This window comes from Protopterus annectens, chromosome 6.part1, assembly GCF_019279795.1.
Source record: "Protopterus annectens isolate FY-2018-M chromosome 6.part1, PAN1.0, whole genome shotgun sequence".
NCBI lineage: Eukaryota > Metazoa > Chordata > Ceratodontiformes > Protopteridae > Protopterus > Protopterus annectens.
Window position 1 is genome coordinate 314,410,794 of NC_056738.1, and position 25,343 is coordinate 314,436,136.

Below are 25,343 nucleotides of genomic sequence, written 5' to 3' on the forward strand. Positions count from 1 at the left end.
GTGATGTGAAACTCTGAATGTTCACTGTGTGGCTGACTGAGAGTACAAACACCTTCTTCAGTGACCAGCCTCAGGAATTCAATATCTACACCACTGAATCCTAATATGTGGATATCCCACCAATATATGTGACTCACCACTACTAGCAACAGTAATCAAGGAGCCTCAATCCTCACCACTAACACCAGCGGGGGACATACACTGGGTGGATGACAGGTACACACACAGTATCTCCAGATGCAGCTCTCTGCATCAAGTGCAATTTCTCTAGATCCCCAATAAGACTCTCCACTGGCCCAGCTATAGAGTTGAGATCTCAGCTGAGTGGCCAAGACAAGACCTCCAACACCCTCTCTGTGCAACCAGTGCTTCGTGTCCCTGCCCAAGTAGCTGAAACACACACTCCTTGAGGTTTTGTTTTATATACACACACACACACACACACACACACACACACACACACACACACACCTGGGAAAGGCTGGCACAGGTTTACTAGTTATGTCCCCCTTTTGCCCAGACTATAAGGTATTGCCACCAGCCACGTCCTTATAATATACTTTAAGACCCTTGTCAAAGGATGTCAAATCTTACTGTTTAATGTTACTATCAATACAAATGGTAGTTTGACCAAGAGCAAGGCTATTAGGAGTGGCCCATAGTATTGCAAAATAAATAATGCAAGTACTCTCAGAACTTAAATATGTTTCACAAATATCACCCACGATGAACGAATTAACTATATTTAATAATAAATAATAAAAGAACAAAAAAATACTCAGTATATAATCACAGTAACATCAGAGATCAAAATCACTGGAAATATTTAAAACAACATTGCAGGACAGTCTCAGATAAGGAAAAACATCTAAACTATGCTTCACTATATTCCTGACTGAATCTAAGATAATTATACTGTTCCCTAGACTTGCGTACTCTTAGCAAGGTAGATGTGTGGTGAATAGATCTTTTTAGGTCAAAGACAGAATACTCAGTCTCTCTCAGAAAGTTCTTAGATTAATATCCCAAATATTACTGCTGGGAAAGCGCGCAGGATGACATCACTTCTTGTCATCTGACTCTATCCCGGGTAAAAAACAACCATTGATGCAGCATCTACCTGTGAAAATACATACACAAGGGCTTTTCCTCAAATATTGGTACTTGCTGGAAGTCATAAAACAATAAAACACTTGCAAGACATATGCAGAGAACCTCTAGTTCAAGACATTGTGTCTGTTATTGTATTGAAATATAACATCCTTAATTATGTGGTCATAAAGAAATTTAAATTTTCAGCTATTTTTTCTGAAATTAACCTCCTGTGTTCCAGTTTTCATTGTTAAAATATATACATCTAAACAGTTACAATAGTGTATGTACATTTCTGTTCTGTTCCAGTAGGGTACACTGTGGATACATTTCAAAGCTTCGTACTTTATAACCCTTTTCAACACACACTTCTGTACCAGCAGTTTGATATACATATAATATACATTTCTAACAGGCATATGAATCATGTTGATATTCACAAATTACATATAATTACTAACAAAATTCCAGATAGCTGGAATGGCAGTATCTCCCTTCATGACACAGCTTATCGCAGAATGTCCAGGTTTTTGTCTCATAGTTTTGGTCTGTTTCTCATAAAATTTATAATTTTCTGGCAAATCACTGAGGAGTGAAGTAACCAAATAATAACATACATTTGAGTTTCATAGGATCATAGAAGATTACTAAGCTATCGACCCAGATGTAATTTTAAGCCTAGCCATTTCATCCCAATGTATTACTATACAAATGCTAGTCAATACCCAAGATTGCATTTAGTGATGACTGCCCATGTCCAGTAGGGTTGTGGGTACTAATCCCAGTAAGTATTTATGGTACCCCATCTACTCATCCAGGTTCCTCTTGAGCAGTGTCATAGAGGTGCTCTGCTTCACATGAATTGGTAGCTTGTTCCAATGATGCGGCAGCCCTGGGAGATAAATATGTCCCTCCAGCATGTCTTATTTAAGTTGCAGGCATTATTTTGGTCCCTGGAATGGGTAGCCCTAGTCCCATTTGATTTTTGGATATGCAGCAAGTTCATTAGGTTTGTATCTTGGATTGCCTTGTAGGCCAGACATACGTCTCCCCTAAGAAATCTATATGATACAGAGTATAGTCACAGGGACTTTAGTCAGTTCGTGTAAGGCACATGCTGGGGGCCCTTGATCATCTTTGTTAGAAATCTCTGAGCTCTCTCTAATTGCTGCAGGTGCTTAGTACAGTACATGCCAAATGGGGTGTTATACTCAATTATGGGCTGGATAAGTGCTGAGTATAGGGGGGGTTATAACTTCTTTTGCTCTCGAGGTGATGCCTTTACTAATCAAGTGTGCTATGTAGAAAGCTTTCCTTACTACAGTAGACACATGGTGGTCGTAGTTAACTTGTGATCCCAGGCCCCTTACTACTTCATGGGGATTTAGGGTATTGTTGTTGATTTGATAGTGTAAAAGAACATTGATTGTACCAAAGGGAATGATGATGTATTTCTTTGCATTCAGTTTGAAACCGTGACTAATACATCAGACATTGGTCTGTGTGAGAACCTCCTGGAGTACACCAACATCATTTGGGGATTTAATGATTGTTGAAAACTTTGGTCAGCCACAACATCTGAGAAGTACATACCAAACCGTTTCAGACTTCATATCCTTTAGAAAATGCATGGCAGCACAAATCCTGTTATTCTAGCAACTTTCTATAAGAGCAATAATGGGGTGACATCTTATTTAAGACTTTCCCCACATTTTTGCATTAAGAGGTTGAGAGGTATGCATATTACTTTTTCCAAAGAATGATTTTTAAGCATAAAGTAACACATTTAACAATCCTCTGAGTTTCCTTGTTAAAGATGTTAGTAAGCTGTCTGTAAGTGTTCCCCATCTTGCCCATATATTCCACGTGGCAGGATGAGTTATATGCTTGAGGGTGTGGAGCTATGTCCCCAGCTGACCTTCATATACAGAAAACTTCCGTAAATATCAAGACTGACAAAATAAAATATTTCACCTTGCAACAAAAATGGCACAGGGGGTAACACACTCTAATTATCTGCACCGTTTGTAGTTACTGCCAATAAAATGATGAGGATATAGTAGTGGAAATATGTTTAATACCACCCATAGAACTCAACCTTCCATCTCCAAAACGAAGAACACCAGCCCCCATAATGTGGAACAAATGGGTAAAATGTGGAACACATACTAATGCCTTACTAACAACTTCAACTAGGAAGGCCATAGGATGGTTAAAATATGATGGTTTTACTTCTTAATATGATTCATTTCTATTTACCATGGATTTCACTTGAGAGGTATTACCACTTAAGGCAGAGCTGTTGACAAGGAGCAATTTGTGAAAGCCAAGATGTGTAGTACTACCCACCAACTTACGTAACACAGCAAGGGACAGCAATGCTGCTACAAACGTTTGACAGTAAACAGACAGCCATCCTCCCGTCCCCAACTAGTTTGAAATACTAAACCCAACCATTTGAAATGGAAATTAAAATATACAACAAACTACCAAGGCAAAACTTAACCCAATTTCCAGCGTGAGAACTCGGTTTTGACGTCATGTCGCTATAGGGCGGAGAAAAGGCGTATTCTTCAGCACGTACAAGGAAGGAAAATAATCGGTGCAAGTCAGTGTATAATTTATAAAAAAACAGTGCTCACAGCACCGAGGTACGTTAAATATAATGATTAACACGTATAGCATTTGCTCCTTTTTTATTTTCTTGTGAATAGTCGAACTTTAAGAGTGTCCTCTTTTCTCGACTGTGTTTGGTTTTGGCATAATAAATGGGATTTGGTTTATCAGTAATTTCCAAAGTTATACAGAAAGTAACACTTATTATTTCCCGTATTCTGTTACATTGTCTTTTTAGAAATAATTTTCAGTTTCTCGACTGTGGTTGCCTAATTGTAGGGACTTAGTTACTTATGTTATTTGGATGGTTAACTATATCTGTACATAAATACCCTCTACTGGAAGGCAGGTGTATAAACGGTGCACTGTCTCAGAAACTGCACGTGTGTGGTGTGTATAACTTAAGCTGTTGAAGGGGCATTGGTGTTTTTGCCTCAAAAAATTGCTATGACATTTTGAAAATAGTTTTCATTTATTATTATATGCTTAACTCACTTTGTTTTATTCATCATTTCCCTGAGGTCCTCTGAAATCAACTCGATTCCTGTAGGGATAATAACCCATTGAAAAAAAATGGTTATATTCTTCAGAAAATGGATGCTAGTAACATATTCTGCTAGCTTTTTATGAAAATAGTACTTACAAATAAAAAAATGCGTAAGCGTTTATGGGTCTCAGCTGTAAATTATTCAGAGTTGCTATTTCTTTCTTTATGTATTACCCCGTTGCCTTTTTTCATGTGTTGAGATAGTCATGAGTGAGTTTTCTTAAATGAGATGTCAGGGTAACAGGAGACTGATCGTTTGTAACAGCTGTTTTGTTGTTGGTACAGCCTATACCCACACCCCCCTGCTGGTTGGTAAAGTGAAAAAAATACTTAGCTGGAGAAATTCTCTCTATCTCTCTCACTGTCACACACACACGCACAAGTTTATTGTCACACGCAGGGTATACTTGCCATGCAATAAAATGCTGGTGCATATACCGCCCCCCACCAAACACACACACACTAGTTGCTAAAGTAATCTTACAGAAAAAAAATAAACATGAAACATTTAGTGTATACTGGTACTGTCCCTTCGCATGTCATTTAAAGCAGCTATACTTTGTTGTAATGCAGAACTTATCAGACCTTAACTGTCATTTAGAGCAGCTGTACTTTGTTGTAATGCAGAACTTATCAGACTTTAATTAGTGGTGACCTTATTTAAACATAAAGACTGTGCCTGACCAAGTTCGCAGATGACTGCAAACTGGGCGCCATAATCGACTCTCCAGCCAACACAAGCATCCTCCAAAAGGGCCTCATAGAAACAGACAACTGGTGCCAGAGCCATGGTCTCAAGCTAAACGCCAAAAAGTGTATAGTCATCCTCTTTGGCAAAAACAGTGCCCACAAGGTGGTAATCCATTAAGTACAGAAGAAGTAATTAGGGACCTGGGGACCCAAGTTGATAGCAATCTCTCATTTGACAACCACGTGGCCAAAGTGGTTAGAAAAACATTTTATATAGCCCTCCTAATCATGAAGGGATTCACATCTAGATTAGGGGAGGTCATCGTGCCTCTTTACTCATCCCTCATCAGGCCCATAATCGAGTACAATGCCCCTTTTGGGATGTACCTTACCAAACACCTGCAACAACTGGAAAGACCCCAAAAGTACCTTACCAAGAGGATCAAAGGGCTCAAACAGATGCCATATGCTGCCCGATTAAAGAAACTCCAGCTCTACTCAGTGGTATACCGCCTGCTCAGAGGCAACCTGTGCCTGACGTATAAAGCCATGTCCAACCCGGAATTAAGGAACATGCTGCACCTCAAAAAAATCCAAATCCCATCGAGCTACACGCTCGAGAGACTTGAACCTCAGCACTGAAATAAATAGGACATGCTGGAGGGACAGATTCATAACCCAGAGGCTCCCTTCACTCTGGAATAAAATCCCAGTCCAGGTTAGGCAGAGTCCCTCATTGACTCTCTTCAAGAGGAATCTTGATTAGTGGATGGGAGATCGTAGGTTTACCCCGGGTATCACTTCTGTGTCACTGTTAGACAGAGGCACAGTATACTAACCTCGAAAAAGGGCATAGCAAAATTAATTTAAAATGGGTGGCGAAAGCCAAACATACTCTGGCTAGGCTTATAAATGCCCTAGGGCAGATAGCCTAGTATGAACCTATGAACCTATAAACTGTCCGTATACCGTATGTTATGCTTGGGTTTGATCACGATTTGTTGTTCTGTGTCTGTCAGTCCCTGACTGAGGTGGGCTTATACACATTACCAGTCCTGTAAAACCTATGGGCAGTGCTTGTTACTGCACAGTTTGTTTGTGTCTTTCGGCTTTTCCTGGTTAGGGGTCACCACAGCGGAACTCTGGTCCGCTAATGATTGGCAGTTGATTTTTACGTACCGGCTTGCCAGGCCTGACGCACAACCTTCAACAAAGGTACACCCATTCACGCATGTCTCGACGCAGAACACGCTCTAGTTGAGAATTGAACCGGACAGCGTCTTACTATGAGGCGACAACGCTACCGCAGCACCACCACCGCGGATACTGCACAGTGTGGGGTACTATTACAACAGTAACATGATGGAGCATCTGATATACCAGACATTTTATTGGGAAAAAGTATTTTTTAGCTTTCAACTGGATATGTCTCTGTTTACGCTGTATCCTAAAACCCCTTAATATGGTATGAATCTGGAAAAAACAATAGAAATCTTACAACAGTATGGATTCATTTTAATTATGAAATGAATATATATCTTTACAGTAATTCAGCATTATATCTGTCTTCTGGAAATCTTCAAAAAACAAAAAAAAAAAAAAAAAACAAAGTGCGAATGTCCGTATAATGGTTTAATTTAATTATAAGTGAAACTGCCCAACCTGGTTTCCCAGTATTAATTAGGACTTGCCCTTCATGCTGAAAAACAACTTTTCTCCTCAACACACTGCGGTTTCCCCTTATTAAGGAACTGAACCTATCCTTCCCTCTACAACAGTCCCCAAGGGAATTTAATTATAAGTGAAACTACCCAACCTGGTTTCCCAGTATTAAGGAGGACTTGCCCTGCGTGCTGAAAAACAACTTTTCTCCTCAATACACTGCGGTTTCCCCTTACTAAGGAACTGAACCTATCCTTCCCTCTGCAATAGTCCCCAAGGGAATTTAATTATAAGTGAAAGTACGTACTTTATACCAAAATCTATAGACAATTAGTGTGAGATATCCTAGGTTGTAAGTTTACTCTCACCAGCCAGGACAGCCGGCAGCCTTTACTAACTGCTCCCATACCTGTCACCCCTTCCACCCTCTTAGACTACAAGTATTCTACTGCTATCCTATTTAATCCTCTATAGCATACTTACTGCCCTGCACTTTTTTCTCAGTATATATTACCTCTGCTATACAGCTTTTGTCCACTACAGGGCAACAGTTTCCTTTAGACCACCATTCTGACTCTAATTTCAAGTAACTTACAGTCTCTAGGATTCTCATATTCTGGATGAGCTAATACTCCCACTTTATTCTTTCTTTCTTCCTTCTAATATTCTTCACTGCCAACTCTCTGTGCATATTCTATTATCACGGTATTGTGTCATCTCACCCTCAGCTACTATACTTACCTTTGCTTACTGCTCCTCTGATTGTTCTCCTAGGGTGAACTCCTCTGTGGCTCATCCCGCTCCATTCGCCCTGTGGGCTCACTCCGCTCCCCTACCCTGCCCTCAAATTCCACCTGCCCCCAGTGGTCCTAAACTTATACACTAACTGCCACACCCCTATGCATTAGGACCAACCTCTAACTCCTCCCCTTAAAGTGCAATCACCTCTATTATATTCTCACTTTAACCCCTATCTCCTCCCCCTTAAAGAACCATCACTCATCTACCTTTATCCATTACCCTACCACACTATCCACAAATATCCCTACATTCAACCACCTTAACCTATACAAATGGCCCAAGGACCCTGTAAACCCTTACCTTTATTACTACTCCTAATTATACTTATCATTCCCTATCTACTTAACCCCTATCTCCTCCCCCTTAAAGAACCATCACTCATCTACCTTTATCCATTACCCTACCACACTATCCACAAATATCCCTACATTCAACCACCTTAACCTATACAAATGGCCCAAGGACCCTGTAAACCCTTACCTTTATTACTACTCCTAATTATACTTATCATTCCCTATCTACTTACTCTACTTAACACCATACATTCCTAGGACTGCATACCCACATCACACACACCTCTGTCCTTACTCCCAGCACCACTCACAGTCTTAGCAACCTCCCCAGCTCAGCTAAGTACTCAGCAGCCATATTTCATAGACTCCATCACATCTCTCAATTTAACCCACTAGCTAGAAAAAACAAGAACCTAATTTTTAAACTTCTACAACTCATCCTAAAAGTTCAGGTCCACTCCCTGTTAGATGGTGATATACACCCAAACCCAGGTCCTACCACTATCACAGCTACACAGCCTGATACACCAACAATATCAATCTCACAAACATTTACCAAGCCCCCCAACTCTCTCCTGATAGCTCATCTTAACATTCGTAGCATCAATAATAAAATAGCTCATCTGCATGCCCTTATTGATGTTTATTCCTTTGACATCCTCTGTCTGTCTGAAACATGGCTTAATCCATCAATACAAGACAGTGCAGTTCTACCCCCTGGCTATAATATCATAAGACGTGACCGTAACACTAAAAAAGGAGGAGATGTAGCCATACGTTATAAGAATGGATTACAAGTTACCTTGTTAGACTCCAAACCTCCACTTTGCAACAAAGCAGAAATTCTTCTAACTAAGATTCAGCTTAACAAAAGCAAAGCCATATATCAATCATGTGTCTATCTTCCCCCAGGCAATAACATCAACACATTAGAGGCTATCCTTAGATGGCTCTCAAGTAACTACCCCCAAGAAACCATTATACTTGAAGATTTTAGCATTAATTGGAACTCCTGTATATCTGAGCAGCCTTCTACTCATATCAACTTATATGGTTTTATCCAAACTATAACATCCCCAACCCGCACCAATAAAACTAACAACAAAACTAGTACCCTTGACTGGATACTCACTAATACCCCCCAACTAAACTATAAAACAGGCACCCTCCCTGAGGACATAAGTGACCATTGGCTTACCTATTTAATCAGAACAAAAACTGACATCCTAAACTCAACCATCTGCAGAACTATTCGCACTACCAAAAATATTAACCCTGCTCACTTTCAAGCTGAACTTGTGTGACTGGTCACCCCTGAAATACCTCCCAATAGATAATGCCGTGAAATATTTTTACTCTAAATTTCTAACCATTGTAGACAGCCATGCCCCATTACGCAAAGTTAGAATTAGAACCAAATCAGCACCATGACTCACCAAAACTACCAAACAAAAAATCCGCCAAAGAAATAAACTATGGGCCAAATGGCGCTCAACAAAAAGCCCCTCAGACCACCTGCAATTCATACAGCTAAGAAATGAAACAAAAAAAGCCATATTAGCTGATAAAAGAAACTACTACTACCAACTACAACAAGCCAACCAAAAAAATCCCCAAAAATTCTGGTGAGGCATCAATAACCTCCTACACCCTGGATGCTCAAGTACTCCCTCTCCCTCTGGCTCTGATCACAACAATCCCATCCAAATAGCTGACTCATTTAATACTTTTTTCACTGAAACTATACGATCCCTAGCCAACCAGCTATCCCCTAGCACCCCATGCTCTGCCGCAACCTCTACCAATAATTATCATCAATTTCACTTTCAGCCTTTCACTCATCTGTAACCTCATACAGAAACTTAAACCCACTACACTCTCTGCTGATCAATTACCTGCAGAATACCTGCAAAAAGCTGTTAATGTCATAGCCTACCCCATATCCATCCTCATTAACAGCACTATTTCTGAAGGAACTATTCCCCTAATCTGGAAAGTCTCTCACATTATTCCCCTGCATAAGGGTGGTAACTCCAAGGAGTTGTCCAATTATAGGCCCGTAGCTATTCTATCTCCTTTGGCAAAAGTAATGGAGAAATGTATACACATACAACTGTTAACCTATCTACTTGATCACAATTTATTAGCACCCTGTCAACATGGCTTTAGACCATTTCATAGCACCACCTCTGCTCTCTTATCCTTCACTAACCATATTAACAGTAATCGTAATAATGATACTCTATCCTCAGCTCTTTTTATTGACCTGTCCAAAGCATTTGACATGGTGAATCACCACCTGCTTATAGACACACTCAAAAACCTGTCATTGGACAACCATACTATACAGTGGTTCCAATCATACCTACATAACAGGCAACAGGCTGTACTATGGGAAAATACTTTATCTTCCCACCTCCCAGTCACTCTAGGGGTCCCCCAGGGATCTATATTAGGCTCATTACTCTTCTCCATATTTACTAATGACCTTCATTCTGTAATTCCACAAGCTGACTGTATCCAATATGCTGACGACTCCACACTCATATGCGCTGCTACTTCTCAATCAGAACTTCAGTCACTAACCCAAATGACCTTTAGTACAATTGAAAACTGGTTCCTACAAAGACGTCTTATCCTTAACCCCAAAAAAAACAAAAATGCTACTATTTACCCCCACCCACAGAACCTCCCCACTTAACTTTACTATTACTTCAAATAACGGAACTATAATATCTCCTGAACCAACCACCAAACTACTTGGGGTACTAATAGATAATAACTTGTCTTTTGAACCTCACATTAATAACACCATAAAAACAGTAAACAAGAAACTAGGTTCCCTCTATAGAATAAAACCCTTTCTAACACCTCCAGCCAGGGTTACTATTGCTCGCACCCACCTCATCTCTACCTTGCTCTATGCCTCCCCTATCTATACCAAAATATGTAGAAGTAATCTGAGTAAACTTTCATCCTCCTACAACAATATTGCCAGATTTGCAGCTGGGTCCTCCTATAGAACTCATCACTGTATCAACCTGAATCAGCTAGGATGGTTAGAGCTGCCAAATTTAATTATTTTTAATCAATTAATAGTAGCCCATAAGACCCTGTATTTACCTCATAATACACCCATACTTACATCCGTAGTCATCCCCTATAACAATCTCAAGACCTTACGCTCATCAAATAACCAACTTGTACAAATATCAAAATCCAACAACTCAGCTGGTGACACCTTGTTCTCCAATACAGTAGGTAAAGCCTGGAATAACCTCCCAAGCCAGCTAACCTCAATATCCTCTGTCAGCTTATTTAAAAGCAAGCTTAAACCCTACCTTAAATCACACTGGCTATGCCCCTGTGTTAACCCAGACTAAGCACCTGACTATTAACTAGACTCCCACAATTCCTAGTCTCCTATGATCATGATCTTGTGTTGTCTCACTAATTTTTAGTGAGCTTAACCTTCCTTAGGATTTTTTTCTCATGTAAATATGTATATACTGTGGAATGATCAAACACCTTCATATAGTACCACAACCTAGGTGATAAAGAACACCATAAATCCATCCTTATATGAAGATCTTCTATACTCTGTCTATTGATCTCTAGTGTTTTCTTTCTTAGGTTTTTGTGTGACCTTAGTATCTATTAATATAAACTACTAGCTGTATCTAGTTTAGTCTTAGATTTCATTTTCTTTTCCTAATAGAATACATAATATAAAATCCTAGGTTTGTAATATGTTATAAAGATTTGTAATACACCATTTCTAATGCAAATGTATTAGTCTTGCTCATTTATTCTTAGATAAATTTTTTTCTTTCCCTACTGAAATATAAAATATATAATCTTAGGCTTGTACTATATTTTTAAAACTTCTTATGTACCAAATTCTACTGTTAATGTCTTTGTCTTGACCCTTTATGTTGTAATTTATGGAGCTTTTCTCCCCGGGCCTCCACTGAAAATGGACATATATCCAGCTGGACTAGCCCGGTCAACAAATGTAAAATAAAATAAAATAAAAATAAAAATAATACACGTAGTAAAGCTTTCGTGTATAACACTCTTTCTCAGTACTATAAAAAATCAATACTATAAAATCTTGGCATAAATATTTTTGTGCTGGTCTGGGCGTGTCAGCAGATGACTGACGCAGCCTTAGTGATTGCCATGTGAATTTAGCCTGTTATGAATAATGCCTGTATCACCGAAGCCATGGAATTGTCAAATGAATATACTTCTTACTGTTTCTGTAGATTGTTAGTAATGTCTGCTTCAATCAAGGTGTCTGCCTCCACACTGTACCCCTGCTGTCATTCAAAAGTGAAAAAAAAGAAGAAATAGAATGTAAAGAAGGGATAGAAGTTTGTGCTTTGGGTGCTGTCAAACCAAAAAAATAAAAAAACAAAATTAAAATATAACATTAGCAGCTTCATTTACAGCTTTGTTTAATTTGCAGCACTTGTGGCAGATATGCGGGAGGGTAGCCCCCCTGATGGTTGTGTTGCTGTGTGACTTTTTTTATATTCTTTTATTAACCTAACAAAACACGTATGTAATAGGGAAGATGTCATGAATAGGATACTTGTTACTTGCACATATTCATAAAAAATACAGGACTTTGGGCAAGAGTTAAACAGGATGGTGTCTTTGAGAGTGTATGCGAGGTTTGGCAGTGAGTATCATGAGGACTGTTTAAAGTTGTACTGAAATCTTACATACAGTGATAGCCCCATTTTGGATATTTGAAAATGTGATATTACTGATCTTTATGACAGTTAAGATCTTTCAGTATGCTCATACTGGAGAAATCTCGTTATAATCCCAAGAAGGGTGTGCATTTTGGGGGTTATTTTTTGGGGATTCATCAGTATGATGAGTACACAATGAATGGACTGGAAATGAGTTACTGTATTTACAATATAAGTTATTTTAAAAGAAGGACGTGTTAATACAAACTGTTTGTGTTGCTTTCTTTTTATAAAGTAGGATGAATCCTTTTTGTAGTTTTTTAAAGTATGGCAAAAAAGTAATGGACAGTAATATGCGCATTTATTAACCCAGCCAGAAGAAAGTACACTTGTGTAAAATCTTACCATAACGGTAGATGTCCTTGCCTTCACTGCTGCAGTATTACTTACTAATGGGAGATTCCCTGCTGTGATGCCCGCCATCCAGCCAGTTTACAAAAGTCTATCGTTGCTTTAAGGTATGCTGAACATCACCTGCACACTCCTTACATAAGGTAGGGCATAAAGGTGACGTTCAGGCGTACAAGCCTCAGAACAGATTGCCCCAGTAGGAACAGCAGTCCAAGGAAAACCAATGTGAATCTGCACTGCCAGGAGGGGAAAAAGATCAGGGGGTGGAGGGAGGGAGTGAATACTGCAGCGGTGAAGGCAAGGGCATCTACCATTATGGTAAGATTTTACACAACGGTACTATGTCCTTACATTCACCGCTGCAGTATTCCTTACTAATGGGAGAGTGCAAAAGCTCAAGAAGAAACCTGGGAGGAGGAAGCAGCAGAGCCTCCAAGAAGCCATGAAGAATGGCAGCAGCAAAACCAGCTCTAGCTCTGGAGATACCACCCAACTGGTAATGTTTGGTAAGGGTATGCACAGAAGTACAGGTAGCACCTTCAAGAATAGAATTAGAGTCTAATCCTTTAAAAAAAAGCACCAGAAGAAGCAACAGCTCTAGTGAAATGAGCCTTTATAGAAGAAGGAAGGCTCTCGCCATGAAAAGTATAACAAAAGGAAATAGCCTTTGAAATCCAGGTGGAAATAGTTTGTTTGGAAACAGCCAAACCTAAAGACCTAGGATGAAAGGAAACAAATAACTGGTCAGACTTTCTGATATCTTTAGTTTTATCCAAATAAAATCTGAGCTGCCTATGCACATCTAAAGTATGCAGCACCCTCTCACTGTCAGATTACGGAGAGGGAAAAAAAGAAGGCAAATTAATAGACTGATTAAGCGACAACTCATTAACCACCTTGGGCGTGAAAGAAGGATTAGTATGCAAGAACACCAAGGACACCTTTAAGAAATTGTTTAGCCTCAAATCTAGAAGCTAACAGGGAGTTAAAGGCAGACAAGCAGAAGGAGCGGATAAGTGGGCCTTAATAGAAGAATAGGCCGAACCAGCATTGAGCAACTCACACAAATAAGAAAAAACCAAAGGAATATCCACATAAAGTGGGTCCAGGTCAGGAGAAAGACACCAAATAGAAAACCTCTTCCATCTAAATAAGTAAGATTTCCTAGTTGTAGGTTTCCTGGCCTCCTGCAGGACCCGCAGCACATCCTCAGAAAAAAGGTGTCTATGAGGAATCAAAAGCCTACTACCCACAGTGTCAGTTGAAGCGTGGACAAGTGGGGATGGATGAGAGAGCCCTCGTCTTGTGTGAGGAGATCCGCCCTGTGAGGTAACCTGTGGTGATTGCCCCTTGGCTAGATGCAGAAGTAGAGGAAACCAGTGCTGTTGCAGCCAAAAGGGAGTCACCAACAAGATTTTGGGAACATCCTGTTGAATCTTGAACAAGACTCTCGGAATGAGAAGAAGAGAAAGGAATGCATAAAGAAACATCCCTTTCCAAGAAAATGAGAGGGCGTCCACCTTCCATACCAGAGGACCTGGGACTCTGATACAAAATAGAGAAAGTTGTCTGTTCAGCAGTGAGGCAAAGAGATCTACTTGAGGAGTACCCCACTGGTGAACAATGTCCAGAAACACATCCCTGTGAAGCATCCATTCATGGGACTGAGTGCTCAGATTTTCTGCCGCAACGTTCCGATTTGAAGGAATGTAAACTGCCTGAAGAGTCTCATGATATTGGATAGCCAGATCCCATACCATAAGTGCCAGCTGGCAAAGGCGGTAGGCTCTCGTACCCTCTGTTTGTTGATATGCCACATGACTGTGGTATTGTCCGTGAATACCTTGAGAAGCCCTGCAGAGAAGAGAAGCTGAAAGGCCTGAAGAGCCAGCATAAGAGCCGTCATCTTTTTGATGTTGATGGGCTCCTTCCACTGATGAGACAACCACACTCCCTGAGCCCTCAGGGGGCCAAATGTTGCTCCCCATCCCACATCTGAAGCATCTGTGAACAGATCCTGAGAGGGAAGCAGAGGCTGAAAAGGGAGCCCTGGATTCAGAAACAACTGCAGAATCCACCACAGAAGTTCATCCTTGAGACACAGGAGAAGTGGAACAGGAAAGTCTCTAGAGGATGTGTATGCTGAAGTCACACCTTCTTCAGAAACCACTGGGACTTCCTCATATGGAGTCTGGCCAGAGGAAGCATCAGAATGGTGGAAGCCATGAACCTCAGAGTTCTCAGAAACTCCCTGGCTGAAATGGAGGCCAGGGGAAGAAGAGTCTGAAAGAAAGAAATAAGAGTTAATGCCTTTGGAGGAGGCAGGGATACTAGCATTGGTACCATTTGAAACCTGCAACCCAGAAAGACATGATCCTGAGTAGGAGTCAGGGGAGACTTGTTGAAGTGTGTTGTGAACCCCAGGCTCTGAAGAAGAGAAATGGTAAAAATGAAGATTTTGCAAAAGGACCTCTGGCGAAGACACCCGAATCAGCAGGTTGTCCAAATAAGGAAAGATTTGGATCCCTTGAAGCCTGCAAAAGGCAGTCACAGGAGCGAGGCATTTGGTGAACATCCTTGGGGCAGTAGAAAGGCAAAAGGGCAAAGCACAGAACTGAAACTGCCAGGAAGCAACAGAGAAATGCAAAAATCTCCTGAAAAGAGGATGGATCAGAATATGGAGATAAGCATCCTTGAGGTTCAGAGGCACCAGAAAGGCCTGAGGGAGCAAGAAATGAAAAAGGGACTGAAGGGACAACATCCGAAAGGAAGGCACCCTCAGAAAGATGTTCACGAGACAGGTCTAGAATAGATCTCCAAGTACCTCCTTTTCTGGGCACTAGAAACATTCCTGAATAAAACCGTTTCCCCCTTTGGGACACAGGCACTTCTTGAATAGTACCATGAGGCAAGAGGTCTCAAAGAACCTCTGGGGAAAAAAGGAAGCTGTTCCTGAGGAGGCTGAGGAATGCCCATAAAAGGACGACGGGAAATCCAGGCCATGAAGTACCCTTGACGAATGATTGACAAGATCCAAGAATCCTGGGTGATCCGGAGCCAAGCAGGAAGAGAAAGAGGAGTGTGGCTGGGAATGGGTAGATAGTCTGACAGTACCTGGTTTGTCAGGAAAGGAAGGCTTAAGAATCCCTGCAGTCTGAGTGGCCGTAGCAGGAAGAGTCCGTTTACTACCCTTTTTACCTTTAGAAGGAGGGAGAAACTGCCTACGAACAGATGCTGGCTTAGAAGGGTAGTTCTGTTGAAATTTAGGCACAGAAGAAACAAAGACATGCTTAAGCTCATGTAAAGCCTTCCCCTTGTCCGAAGAGACCTAAATAGACCAGCAACCGCTTCACCAAACAAAGAGTATTATCCAGAGGAGCATCTAGCAGCTTAGCCTTAATATCATCAGGCAAAGTTTGAAGCCGAAGCCATGAATATCTCCTCAAAACTGAACCAGAAGCAGCAGCCCTTGAAGAGGCACCTGCAGGATCATAACTACATTTGATAGAATGATGAACTACCTAAGAGGAAGTCCCAAGCAAGGAAAGAGAAGTAGATTTACCCTCAAAGTCTGGGAGATCAGAAAGAACTTGACAGGCCTGAGAAAGAAGAGCCAAGACATACCTAGAAATATGGGTTTGATAATTAATAGCCCTAAAAGCTAGGGTAGATGAAGTATAAACTTTCTTACCCAGCCTATCCATGGTCCTACTGTCCTTGTCAGAAGACAGTAACTTAGATGAAGGAAGCAACTGAGATGGCTTATCAGAGGCTACAGACACCAAAGAGGGGTCAGCAACAGGACATTTAAACAAAAAGCAACAATCCTCAGGCACCCTTTAAAACCTATTAGACTTCCTGGGAGCAGGGGGCAAAGAATCTGATGCTTTAGACGCAGTGGAAAAAACATCCAATAAAGCAGGCAAGACAGGAAGAATGGCCACAGATTTAGAAGATTCCATTTGCAGTAACTCATAGTACCTCTTATGGATATTCGAAACCTGGGCAGAATCCCACTCAAAGAAGTCCAACATCCTAGAGATCATGTCCCCAAAGGAAATTTCCTCAGAGGAATTATCTAGAGTATGTAAATCCTCCTTCTCAGACCCGTAGTCTAAAGGAGAAGGAATCTAGGCAGAATAAACAAGGAAGTCATCATCAGAATCCACCTCAGAAGAATGCAATTCCCTGAGCCTTTTTGGGGAAGAGGCGGACCAAGTAGGAGCAGGAAGTGAAACCCCTTGAGGAGGCCACAATGACAGTAAAGCATTAAATAACCCTGAGTAAAGACTTCCCACTCACTTTGTGGATCCCTAGAAGTAGAAGAAACATGGTTAGTTTTCTGTTTCTTCTTCAGTGGAACAGCCGTCCTGGAAACCTGAGAAGGCCTAGACTCAGGGCACCATTCCACAACTGCAGTAGGAGCCTCTTCCCTAAAGAGAAGCTGTGGAACCCCACTAGACCCCTTGGAAACAGTCAACCATGGTTCCTTCTGAACACCCAAAATGGACCCCTGCAAAGCCTCGTCAAATGTGCTGCCTGCCAGATCCTCACTGGCCTCCAACCCAGACGCGATAGAAGAATCTGACAAAACAACCAGGTGAACTTCTGGATGCATATCCCAGGAGAAACCTCCGTTAGAGGCTGGACAGCGGAAGTTTCCAGCCTTACTTGTGTACTTTCTTCTTCTCAGACGTCTGACCCTTGGGGCAGGAAGTTCCATCCATAGTACCCGCAGCAAGAATCTTAAGTCGCTGATTCTCAAGGTACAAGGAAAGAGAAGAAAGCCTACTACAAAGAGTTTTGGGGACAAACAATTGACAAATTGAACAAGACGTATGGTCATGAGCAGCACCAAGGCAAAAAAGACACTTATTGTGGCAGTCTTTATGGGGAATCAGTCTCCCACATTGGCATTTACCCTTCCTGGATGACATTAACCCCAAACAACATTAAACAAACAGGAAAAAGTAACCAGAAACCCAACTGGGTACTTATCTGCAACTGTGAGGACTCCAGCAAACAAAGTGTAAGCACAGAAAAGCCAATAAACAGAAAAAATTGTAAAAAAGTGGATATATGCAACAGACCAGCAGTTAAAACATTGTTCAGACTGGCAGCAAAGAAGTTCTGAGGATGGTACGCCTGAACGTCACCTTTATGCCCTACCTTACGCAAGGTGTGCGCAGGTGACTTTCAGTGTAGACTTTTGTATGCTGGCCAGACGGAGGGCTTCATGGCAGGGAATCTCCCATTAGTAAGGAATACTGCAGTGGTGAATGTAAGGATATCAAAGGTGCCAATAATTCAGATATGTCAGGCAAACAATTTATTTTGAGGGGGGTGGGAATCAGAACATCCAGATAAAACAATGTGAGCTCTACACATACCATACCGAGAGATTAGACTAAGCATTTGTGAGGAAGCAACCTTGGATTACACTACACATTTATGAAGCAGAAGCCTTAACTATTGAGTCACACTACCATTCTGTGTTTTGCAGTTTCTCTAAAGATGAAAACATAAGTTTAGAAAAATGTGGAAATGGGATTTTATTTCTTTTGTTTGATTTTAGTACTCATGGGTGTTTGTCTGATTTTAATGTTAGAAGTTATTACACAGAGCAGAGATATAAGCCTGAGCAAACACTTGTAAATTTGAGATGTTGACCTGTACTGTAGATCTGTAACATCAAAAATATAACTGCATTAGGCTTGTGGCTTAGAGGGCAAAAGCCCTGATTATGGCCCAGGCAACCCAAGTTAACTTAGAAGATGGGTTGCTTGACAGAGCAGGTAAGATGGACGTGCCCATTCTGGGAAGGTAAGGGGAAGGCATGCATGCTCATAGCACATATGCATGGTTTGATTTTTCTGCTGGAGACTGGGGAAACAACTATGTAGTGTTCCTGAACAAGGGCGGGTGAGTGAGCATCAAGCTGTTGCTGGCTCCTTCCAGAGTTGATGGGTATTCCATTGCTGATGCCCATAAACCCTCCACATTCAGAGTGTAAGTTAATAGTTGCAGGAATGGAGAGTAATATGAAAAACACTCCCTTGGGAGCAATATGATGTCCTCAGACATCTCAATCTCCTACCCAGCCCCAAACATTGCTGGAGCAAGTCTGGGGAAGGGTTCTGTAAACCTGGTAATCTAGAAAAAGCACCAAAAGCAGCTGAAAGCCACCAGTGAGAAAGGTAAAAATAGATCCAAAAATAATTATTTGCTTATGATGAGATAACTTGTATAAAAATACCAATTTCGAAAACATTAAACCAGTGCTTACTTGCTTTTGTAGGGTGCTCAAAATGCACCTATGTTGACTGATGTAGTATATGATTGGTCATTTTAGTTTTAGGACCACTGACTATTTTGTCAGTTTGACCTGCTCTTGTATAATAATACAGGCAATCTATCTTTATTCATATGCTTTCCTCATACCCTTACAATAGGGTATAGCAGCCTCTGATAGAGGCTTGCAAGTGATAACGTTGCAGCTGTTTACCAAGGATGTGGACTCTATCCTAAGCAAATAACAATAGCTGTCATTAATGGGTGGGTAGGAGCACTCAAGTGCATGTGTATGGTAACTGGGGAGGGCAGGGTTGGCTCCCAAAATGAACAGGGCACTCACATCACCAAACATGGGCAGGGTAAGGGACTAAGAAACAAAAGTGCCCTCATTGCTGATATTATGCAAGGCTGCATTGATGATAGCCAGATTCAGTCATCTCTCCTCCACATTAAGGACTCTTTACATGACAAGGGAATGCATAAGCTCTCAAGACCATTAGAGGTCAGCAGTCACTATGGCAAGACACACACACAGAAAAATATATCAGAGCTGTATTTTCGTTACTGGCTATATCTTCTGAATACATGTGCAATTCATGTTTTTTTCTCAGTTTTAAAGCCAACTTTGGCACATGAAATAGAATTTGTGTGAATGTAAAGGAAACTGATGCTTAATGAAAAGGACTATTCTGCATTTTGCTCTGTGTGGTGGCCGGGTCGCTTTCCAGAAGGGTTATAAAAATATTATCACTGTAAGCTCCATGAATCTAATCATGTAAGATCCATGAATGATGTGATCCATGGTATAATCAATATGATAAAGAGGGAATTGTGTGTGAACCCCCCCCCCCGTACACAAACACATACACATTAATTTGTGTTATATATAATCAAATCAGTCATACATCCCACTATGAACAGGTCAGGAATACAGAACTTGATGGCTGTATTGATGCACCTGATGTTGTCATACTGTCAGCATCACCATTTCTAGATGTGAAATAGTTAAGGAAGTTTGAGAGATCTTGCAGGATGAAGAAATGTGTCAGTCTGTAATACCACTGGTTCATAGGTTCATAGGATGATAAGCCTAGCCAAGAATTTTGCCCATGTGCCCAAGTCGGCACCTGTTTCCAGTGTCCAGCAGGGACACAAGTGGAATCCCAGGAGTGTATTTTTTGTTTTCCGTCAGGTTGTCCAGGTTCCTCTTAAAGAGGGATAGAGAGGTACTCTGCTTGACATGCAGAGGGAGTCTATTCCACAGATGGGGGAGTTTTTGGGAAGCAATTCTATCCTGCCAACAAGTTGTATTAATGTCATAGACGAGGTTAAGGCCATGCATGCGGGTTGTGCAAGTGGAGCTTGACTTACAGATATGCAGCAACTCCAAGTCTGGGTCTGAGATGGCCTTGTATGCTAGACACAGGTCACCTCTGAGCAGTCTGTATGAGACTGAGTAGAAGGACGTGGCTTTTAGCCCTTCTGTATAGGACACATGTTTCAGACCCTGGATTTTCCTGGTCAGGAACCTCTGTGGTCTCTCCAGCTGCTCCATGTACTTGGCAAGGTATATGCTGAAGGAGGCATTGTACTCGATAATGGGTCTGATAAGGGAGGAGTACAGGGATGTTATGACCTCCTTATTCCTGGATGAAATACCCTTGATTTATGAGGTGGACCATGTAGAAAGCCTGAAACTGAAACAATTCTGTAATGAATAACATTGCAAGTCATTCCCTAATGAGGTTTAACAACTCTGCAATGTGTGTATATCTAGGGTAATCTAGTCTGCTGACTTTGCTGTATTAATTTACTCCTGTGTGTTATTGTGCATGTTTTAGGAAGTGTATTTGTAGTCCTTTCAATAGTATTCTGCTTATCTCCCATGATGCTCTGATAGAGGGAGGCTTGTAATCTCTTTTCATGCATTCTTGTGCTTTGGCAGGGTCTTTCTAGCAGAGTGTTCTTGAGTATATACCCTTCTTCCAAGGTAAGTAAACTCAGAAGCTTCTTCTTGTCCATATGCTTCAAAGCATAAACCTTATTCCCTTTTGGAATAATGTTGTGAAGAAATAAGAATAAAGCATGTGCCCATCTCTTTGAAAGTCTTGCTTGTTGGCATGACTGCACAAGTAACAAACCATGTATCACTGCAAATTCTTTCACCAAACTGCTCAAACATTTTACCTCTCCTGTGATGCCTTGATAAGGTTGATGCTTGTAAATATCTAATTATTGTACATGCATCCCTGTAGTTGTGTTTTTCTGGCTGGGTCCTCTGTCCATATACTTGTAGATGCTTGCTTTTTTCTGTTTCATTTCTTACTTGGAGGTCCTCCTCTGAGGAGGATATTTGATCAGAAGTGTATTGTAAGACAATTGTTTTATAATATAAGGTGTCAATAATATTGAAGTGTCCCTATCTAGGTATTCCTTAAATGTTGAATTAAATGCATTATGAAAGATCTAAATGCCATTACACGTTCTTGAGTTGTTGCCATGTCAAAACATTTCTGTGCTTTCTGGTGTAATAAGCATCTTTTCAAAGATTCCGTGATACAAATAGTATTGCAAATATTTGTACACACGACCCCTAAGAAGAAATACTGCACGTTCAAGTTGTCTGAAGCTTAGGTGCCTTATACTTCTTCAAGGCTGTAGTAGATAAAAACAAAGCAACCATTGTGATTTTTAGTTAATAAAACAATCCTTGGACAAGCTCTGCTACAGAAAGGTAAGTTGCAGTTACTTGTAGCCACCTAGGGAAACAAGAAGCAACAGAGCTACACCAGCATACAAATTTTAGAGAGAAGGAAAAAAAGACTGTATTCATTGGCTAGAAGTGAATTAAGTAAGTTAGTTTGCTATGACATGACAAGCTGTTCCACACTTTTTGATACTGACATTGTTCATTACAAATATCTTTAAGTGGCACTGCTTCATACCTACAGTATTCAGTGCACATTGTTGCAAATTAGCAAGTGCTCCCTGATGGAAATTCATAATGTTTTCTAAGCAAGAAGGAGGTAGCAGTGGAGGGCTGCGCTTTTGAAAGAATAGGCAGTTTGTTTATGCCTATAGACGTACATCTGAACATCCTTTATGTACTTTGCCTTGGATGGTTGTTGCCTGTACAGGAGAATATCTGTTAGGTGAAAAAACTGTTTTCTAGGAGTGACTTTTCACTCCTTGAACTACTGTGGATAGGGTGTTTTATTTCCTGGTGAGATATGGGGATTTGAAGCATAGGAGTTGCAACAATACTTTAATTTTGACTGTATATGTGCAGTGAGATGAACTTCACATCATTTTGTTTATGTTGTGGATGAAATATAATATTTTTTTATTGTAATCCACTAAATATATAATAATGCATTTATGCCAAAGGTGTAGCATTTGACATGAGCAAAATGACTAAGTAACGTTAAAGAAAATATATGAAGATACTTCAAATATGTCATGTTTGTCATAGAAGAGCAGATTTGTTGTCACATTGCAAGTATTTTATTTATTTTTTTTTTACATGTGTATATAATGGACCACTTCTTCAGTTGATAGAAATTCTACTTTTTTTTATCTTTAGACAAAAATATGAACAATAGACAAGACAGAAGTGCCCCTGGACAAACTCACGACAGAAAAAAAAGTGGAGGACGGTCACGTAATCCAAGGCATCACCAACATCAGGTCTGCCTGTAAAATACAGAGACCAATGCATAAACATGTATCTAAACTAAAGAAATAAGTTACAGCGAATGACTGCATTCTAATGTCTTAGAGTGTCACATTTGAAATTATCTCTTGTGCCCGTTGACTATCATAAATGTATCTACAGTGGGAGCCATTATAATTAAAATTTTTTTAAAGCTACCATTTATTTCATTTTTCAGAAAACAGTAAAGGATTGGATCATTTTATGAGTTTAGGGCAATGTTTATTTACAGATGTTGGTATACTGGTATGGGATCAAGACTGTTAAGTTGCAATAATAGATCATAGTAAATCATATATTTCTATTTTCATTGTTGTATGCGTTCCACAGGAATTAATTGAAAAAATCTCTGGGATCACAAGCCCAAGTTAAAATGATGACACACCTATTGCATAAGTTTGTATGTACTGGGAAGAGTTATCAGGCAAGTTTGCTCCCTGTCCTCCCATATTTGCTGTTTACCATGAACCCTTGGCGATAGATGTAGGAAACTCGCCAGTAAATGGATTTGTTTGGGTGACAGGGAAAGAAAGCTGGCATTATTTACATATGATATTATACTTTGTTGTAACTGATTTAGAAAGTAATATAGAGGACATGATGCAGAGGCTGAAGACATATGGTGAAATGCCAGGGTATAAAATAAATGAGGAAAAAAACAAGACTTTATGCATAAACTTAGATGTGAGAGCGGAACTAATAGTACAATTTCCATATTTAGTCTGTCAAAGATAAAATATTTGGGGATATGACAGCTAGAGAAATATAAAAAATCCCATGGAAAATATTATCGGGAGGTGTTGGGAAAGATAAAAGATAACTTTTCAAAGTGGAAATATTTGAATTTGGAAATGGACCAGAATGACAGGTTATGAACTGGCATGTGCTGCTTCATACTGTGCATTTCAGGCAGTCATTTTGGAGGCCCCCTAGCAGTGATAAAGTTGTAAAAATAAAGAACTGGACGCAGAGGGGTTTTTTGCAGAAGCATTGCCCAGGACATTGTGGGGAAAAGTCAAAGAGAGGATTGGGAAGTACCATCCAGAATAGATTGAGGTAACAGTAGTGTTATCATTGTCACGTGGAGGGTTGGGTGCCCTAGATATAGAAAAGTATCTGTGGGCCGTTGGGCTATTCAACTGCTATTTCTGATCAAATGCCCCATTCAGGAATGCTGTGCAGTATAGGTAGATGTGTTTTAAAAGATATGCTTGGTTAGGAGAGAAGGTTGTTTTTGAGGCATTTTAGGGAGCAGAGTCAGAAAAGGTGACAGATCCATTAGTGGATAAAATAAAGATAGAACTGAAAAAAAAAAAAAGAGTCTGGCAGAAAAGATTGATGTCAGAATTTGATGTCCACTTGAAGTAGAAAAGTAGATTAGAAGGATAAGCATGAAGTGGAAAAGAAAAAACAAAAAAAAACAAACAAAAAAAAAAAAACAGTTGAAACATTGGGAACAAATGATCTCAAATAGGGAACTGTTTGTTGTGAAGCTTCCTCAGACCTTTGCCCTTCTGTCTAAGAGATAAAATTGATTACTTAAAATTAGGAAATGAAATAAAGAATATAGTGTTGCACAAAACACAAGAAAGGGATTGGTCAGAGCTGGTGAACTGGATAAGTAGGTTACAGAAAGAAATATCTGGTAATGAAATAACAAATGTTGGCCATATATAAAAGATCTTGCAGAGGGAGGATAAACAGCAGGTAGGGTGGATTAAGGCTAAATGAGAAAAGCAGCTAAAAATGGAAATTTCAGAGAAGCAGTAGAAAAAAATGTTTGACCCCAGAGAAAGCACTCAAAGTGAGGAAATGTAGAATGTTTAAGTTGAAGTGTCTGCATAAGGATGTTTATATACGCACAACAAAATAAGTTGTTTCCAGAAGCTAGTGGAAATTGTTGATGTTGTCAGGCTGGAGAAGAAGGAAACTAGTTGCATATTTTTGGAGTGTTTGAAACGTGTGAGTTTTAAAATTAAGTCTCAATGATGTGGTTCAAAAAAATTCAGGAGAAGGGGACCTGAACTTGGGTGAAATCTTTTTATTTTCTTAATTCTTTTGGATGAAGAGAGAACATTGCACAGAATTGGAGAGCTTTTGATAATAGTAATACTCGCCTCAAAAAAGACTTTAACTAGAAGATGAGAACTGTTGGTTAGCCCATCCTTAGCAGACATTATACACATACTAGACTGTATTAAGAGAGGGAGAGGCTTCCCTGGTTAACATCTATGGACAGATATAATAAAACACAGGTGACAAAAAATGAAGGGCTGATTTTGTCACTGCAATGTCTCTTTCAGTAATTTTTTCAGACTATATTTTATGGAGGATTTACCCAGATGTATTTTTAGAATGTTACTGTGTCTTTTTAAAATATTGGATAATTACTATTTTGAACTCAATCTAAACTTGATGGGACTGTTTACAATGGACATTAGCCTGGTAGTTTGTGTTTTAGTTTGTGATGCTTTTTTATCTTTTTTTAAATAGTTATCCAATTTTAGGGCAAGTACTGGTGA

At 40.1% G+C, this 25,343-nt stretch overlaps 1 protein-coding gene across 1 annotated transcript in view; it reads left to right on the plus strand.

Annotated features, from left to right (window-relative positions):
* The first annotated feature begins 3,510 nt into the window (after window positions 1-3,510).
* Window positions 3,511-25,343, plus strand: part of TRPT1 (tRNA phosphotransferase 1) — a 250,619-nt gene continuing 228,786 nt past the window's right edge. The window contains exons 1-2 of the mRNA XM_044075737.1: window positions 3,511-3,743; window positions 22,693-22,796. Of these exons, the coding sequence (XP_043931672.1) occupies window positions 22,701-22,796 (96 nt within the window). The 5' untranslated portion in view covers window positions 3,511-3,743; window positions 22,693-22,700. The remainder of the gene's footprint in view (window positions 3,744-22,692; window positions 22,797-25,343) is intronic.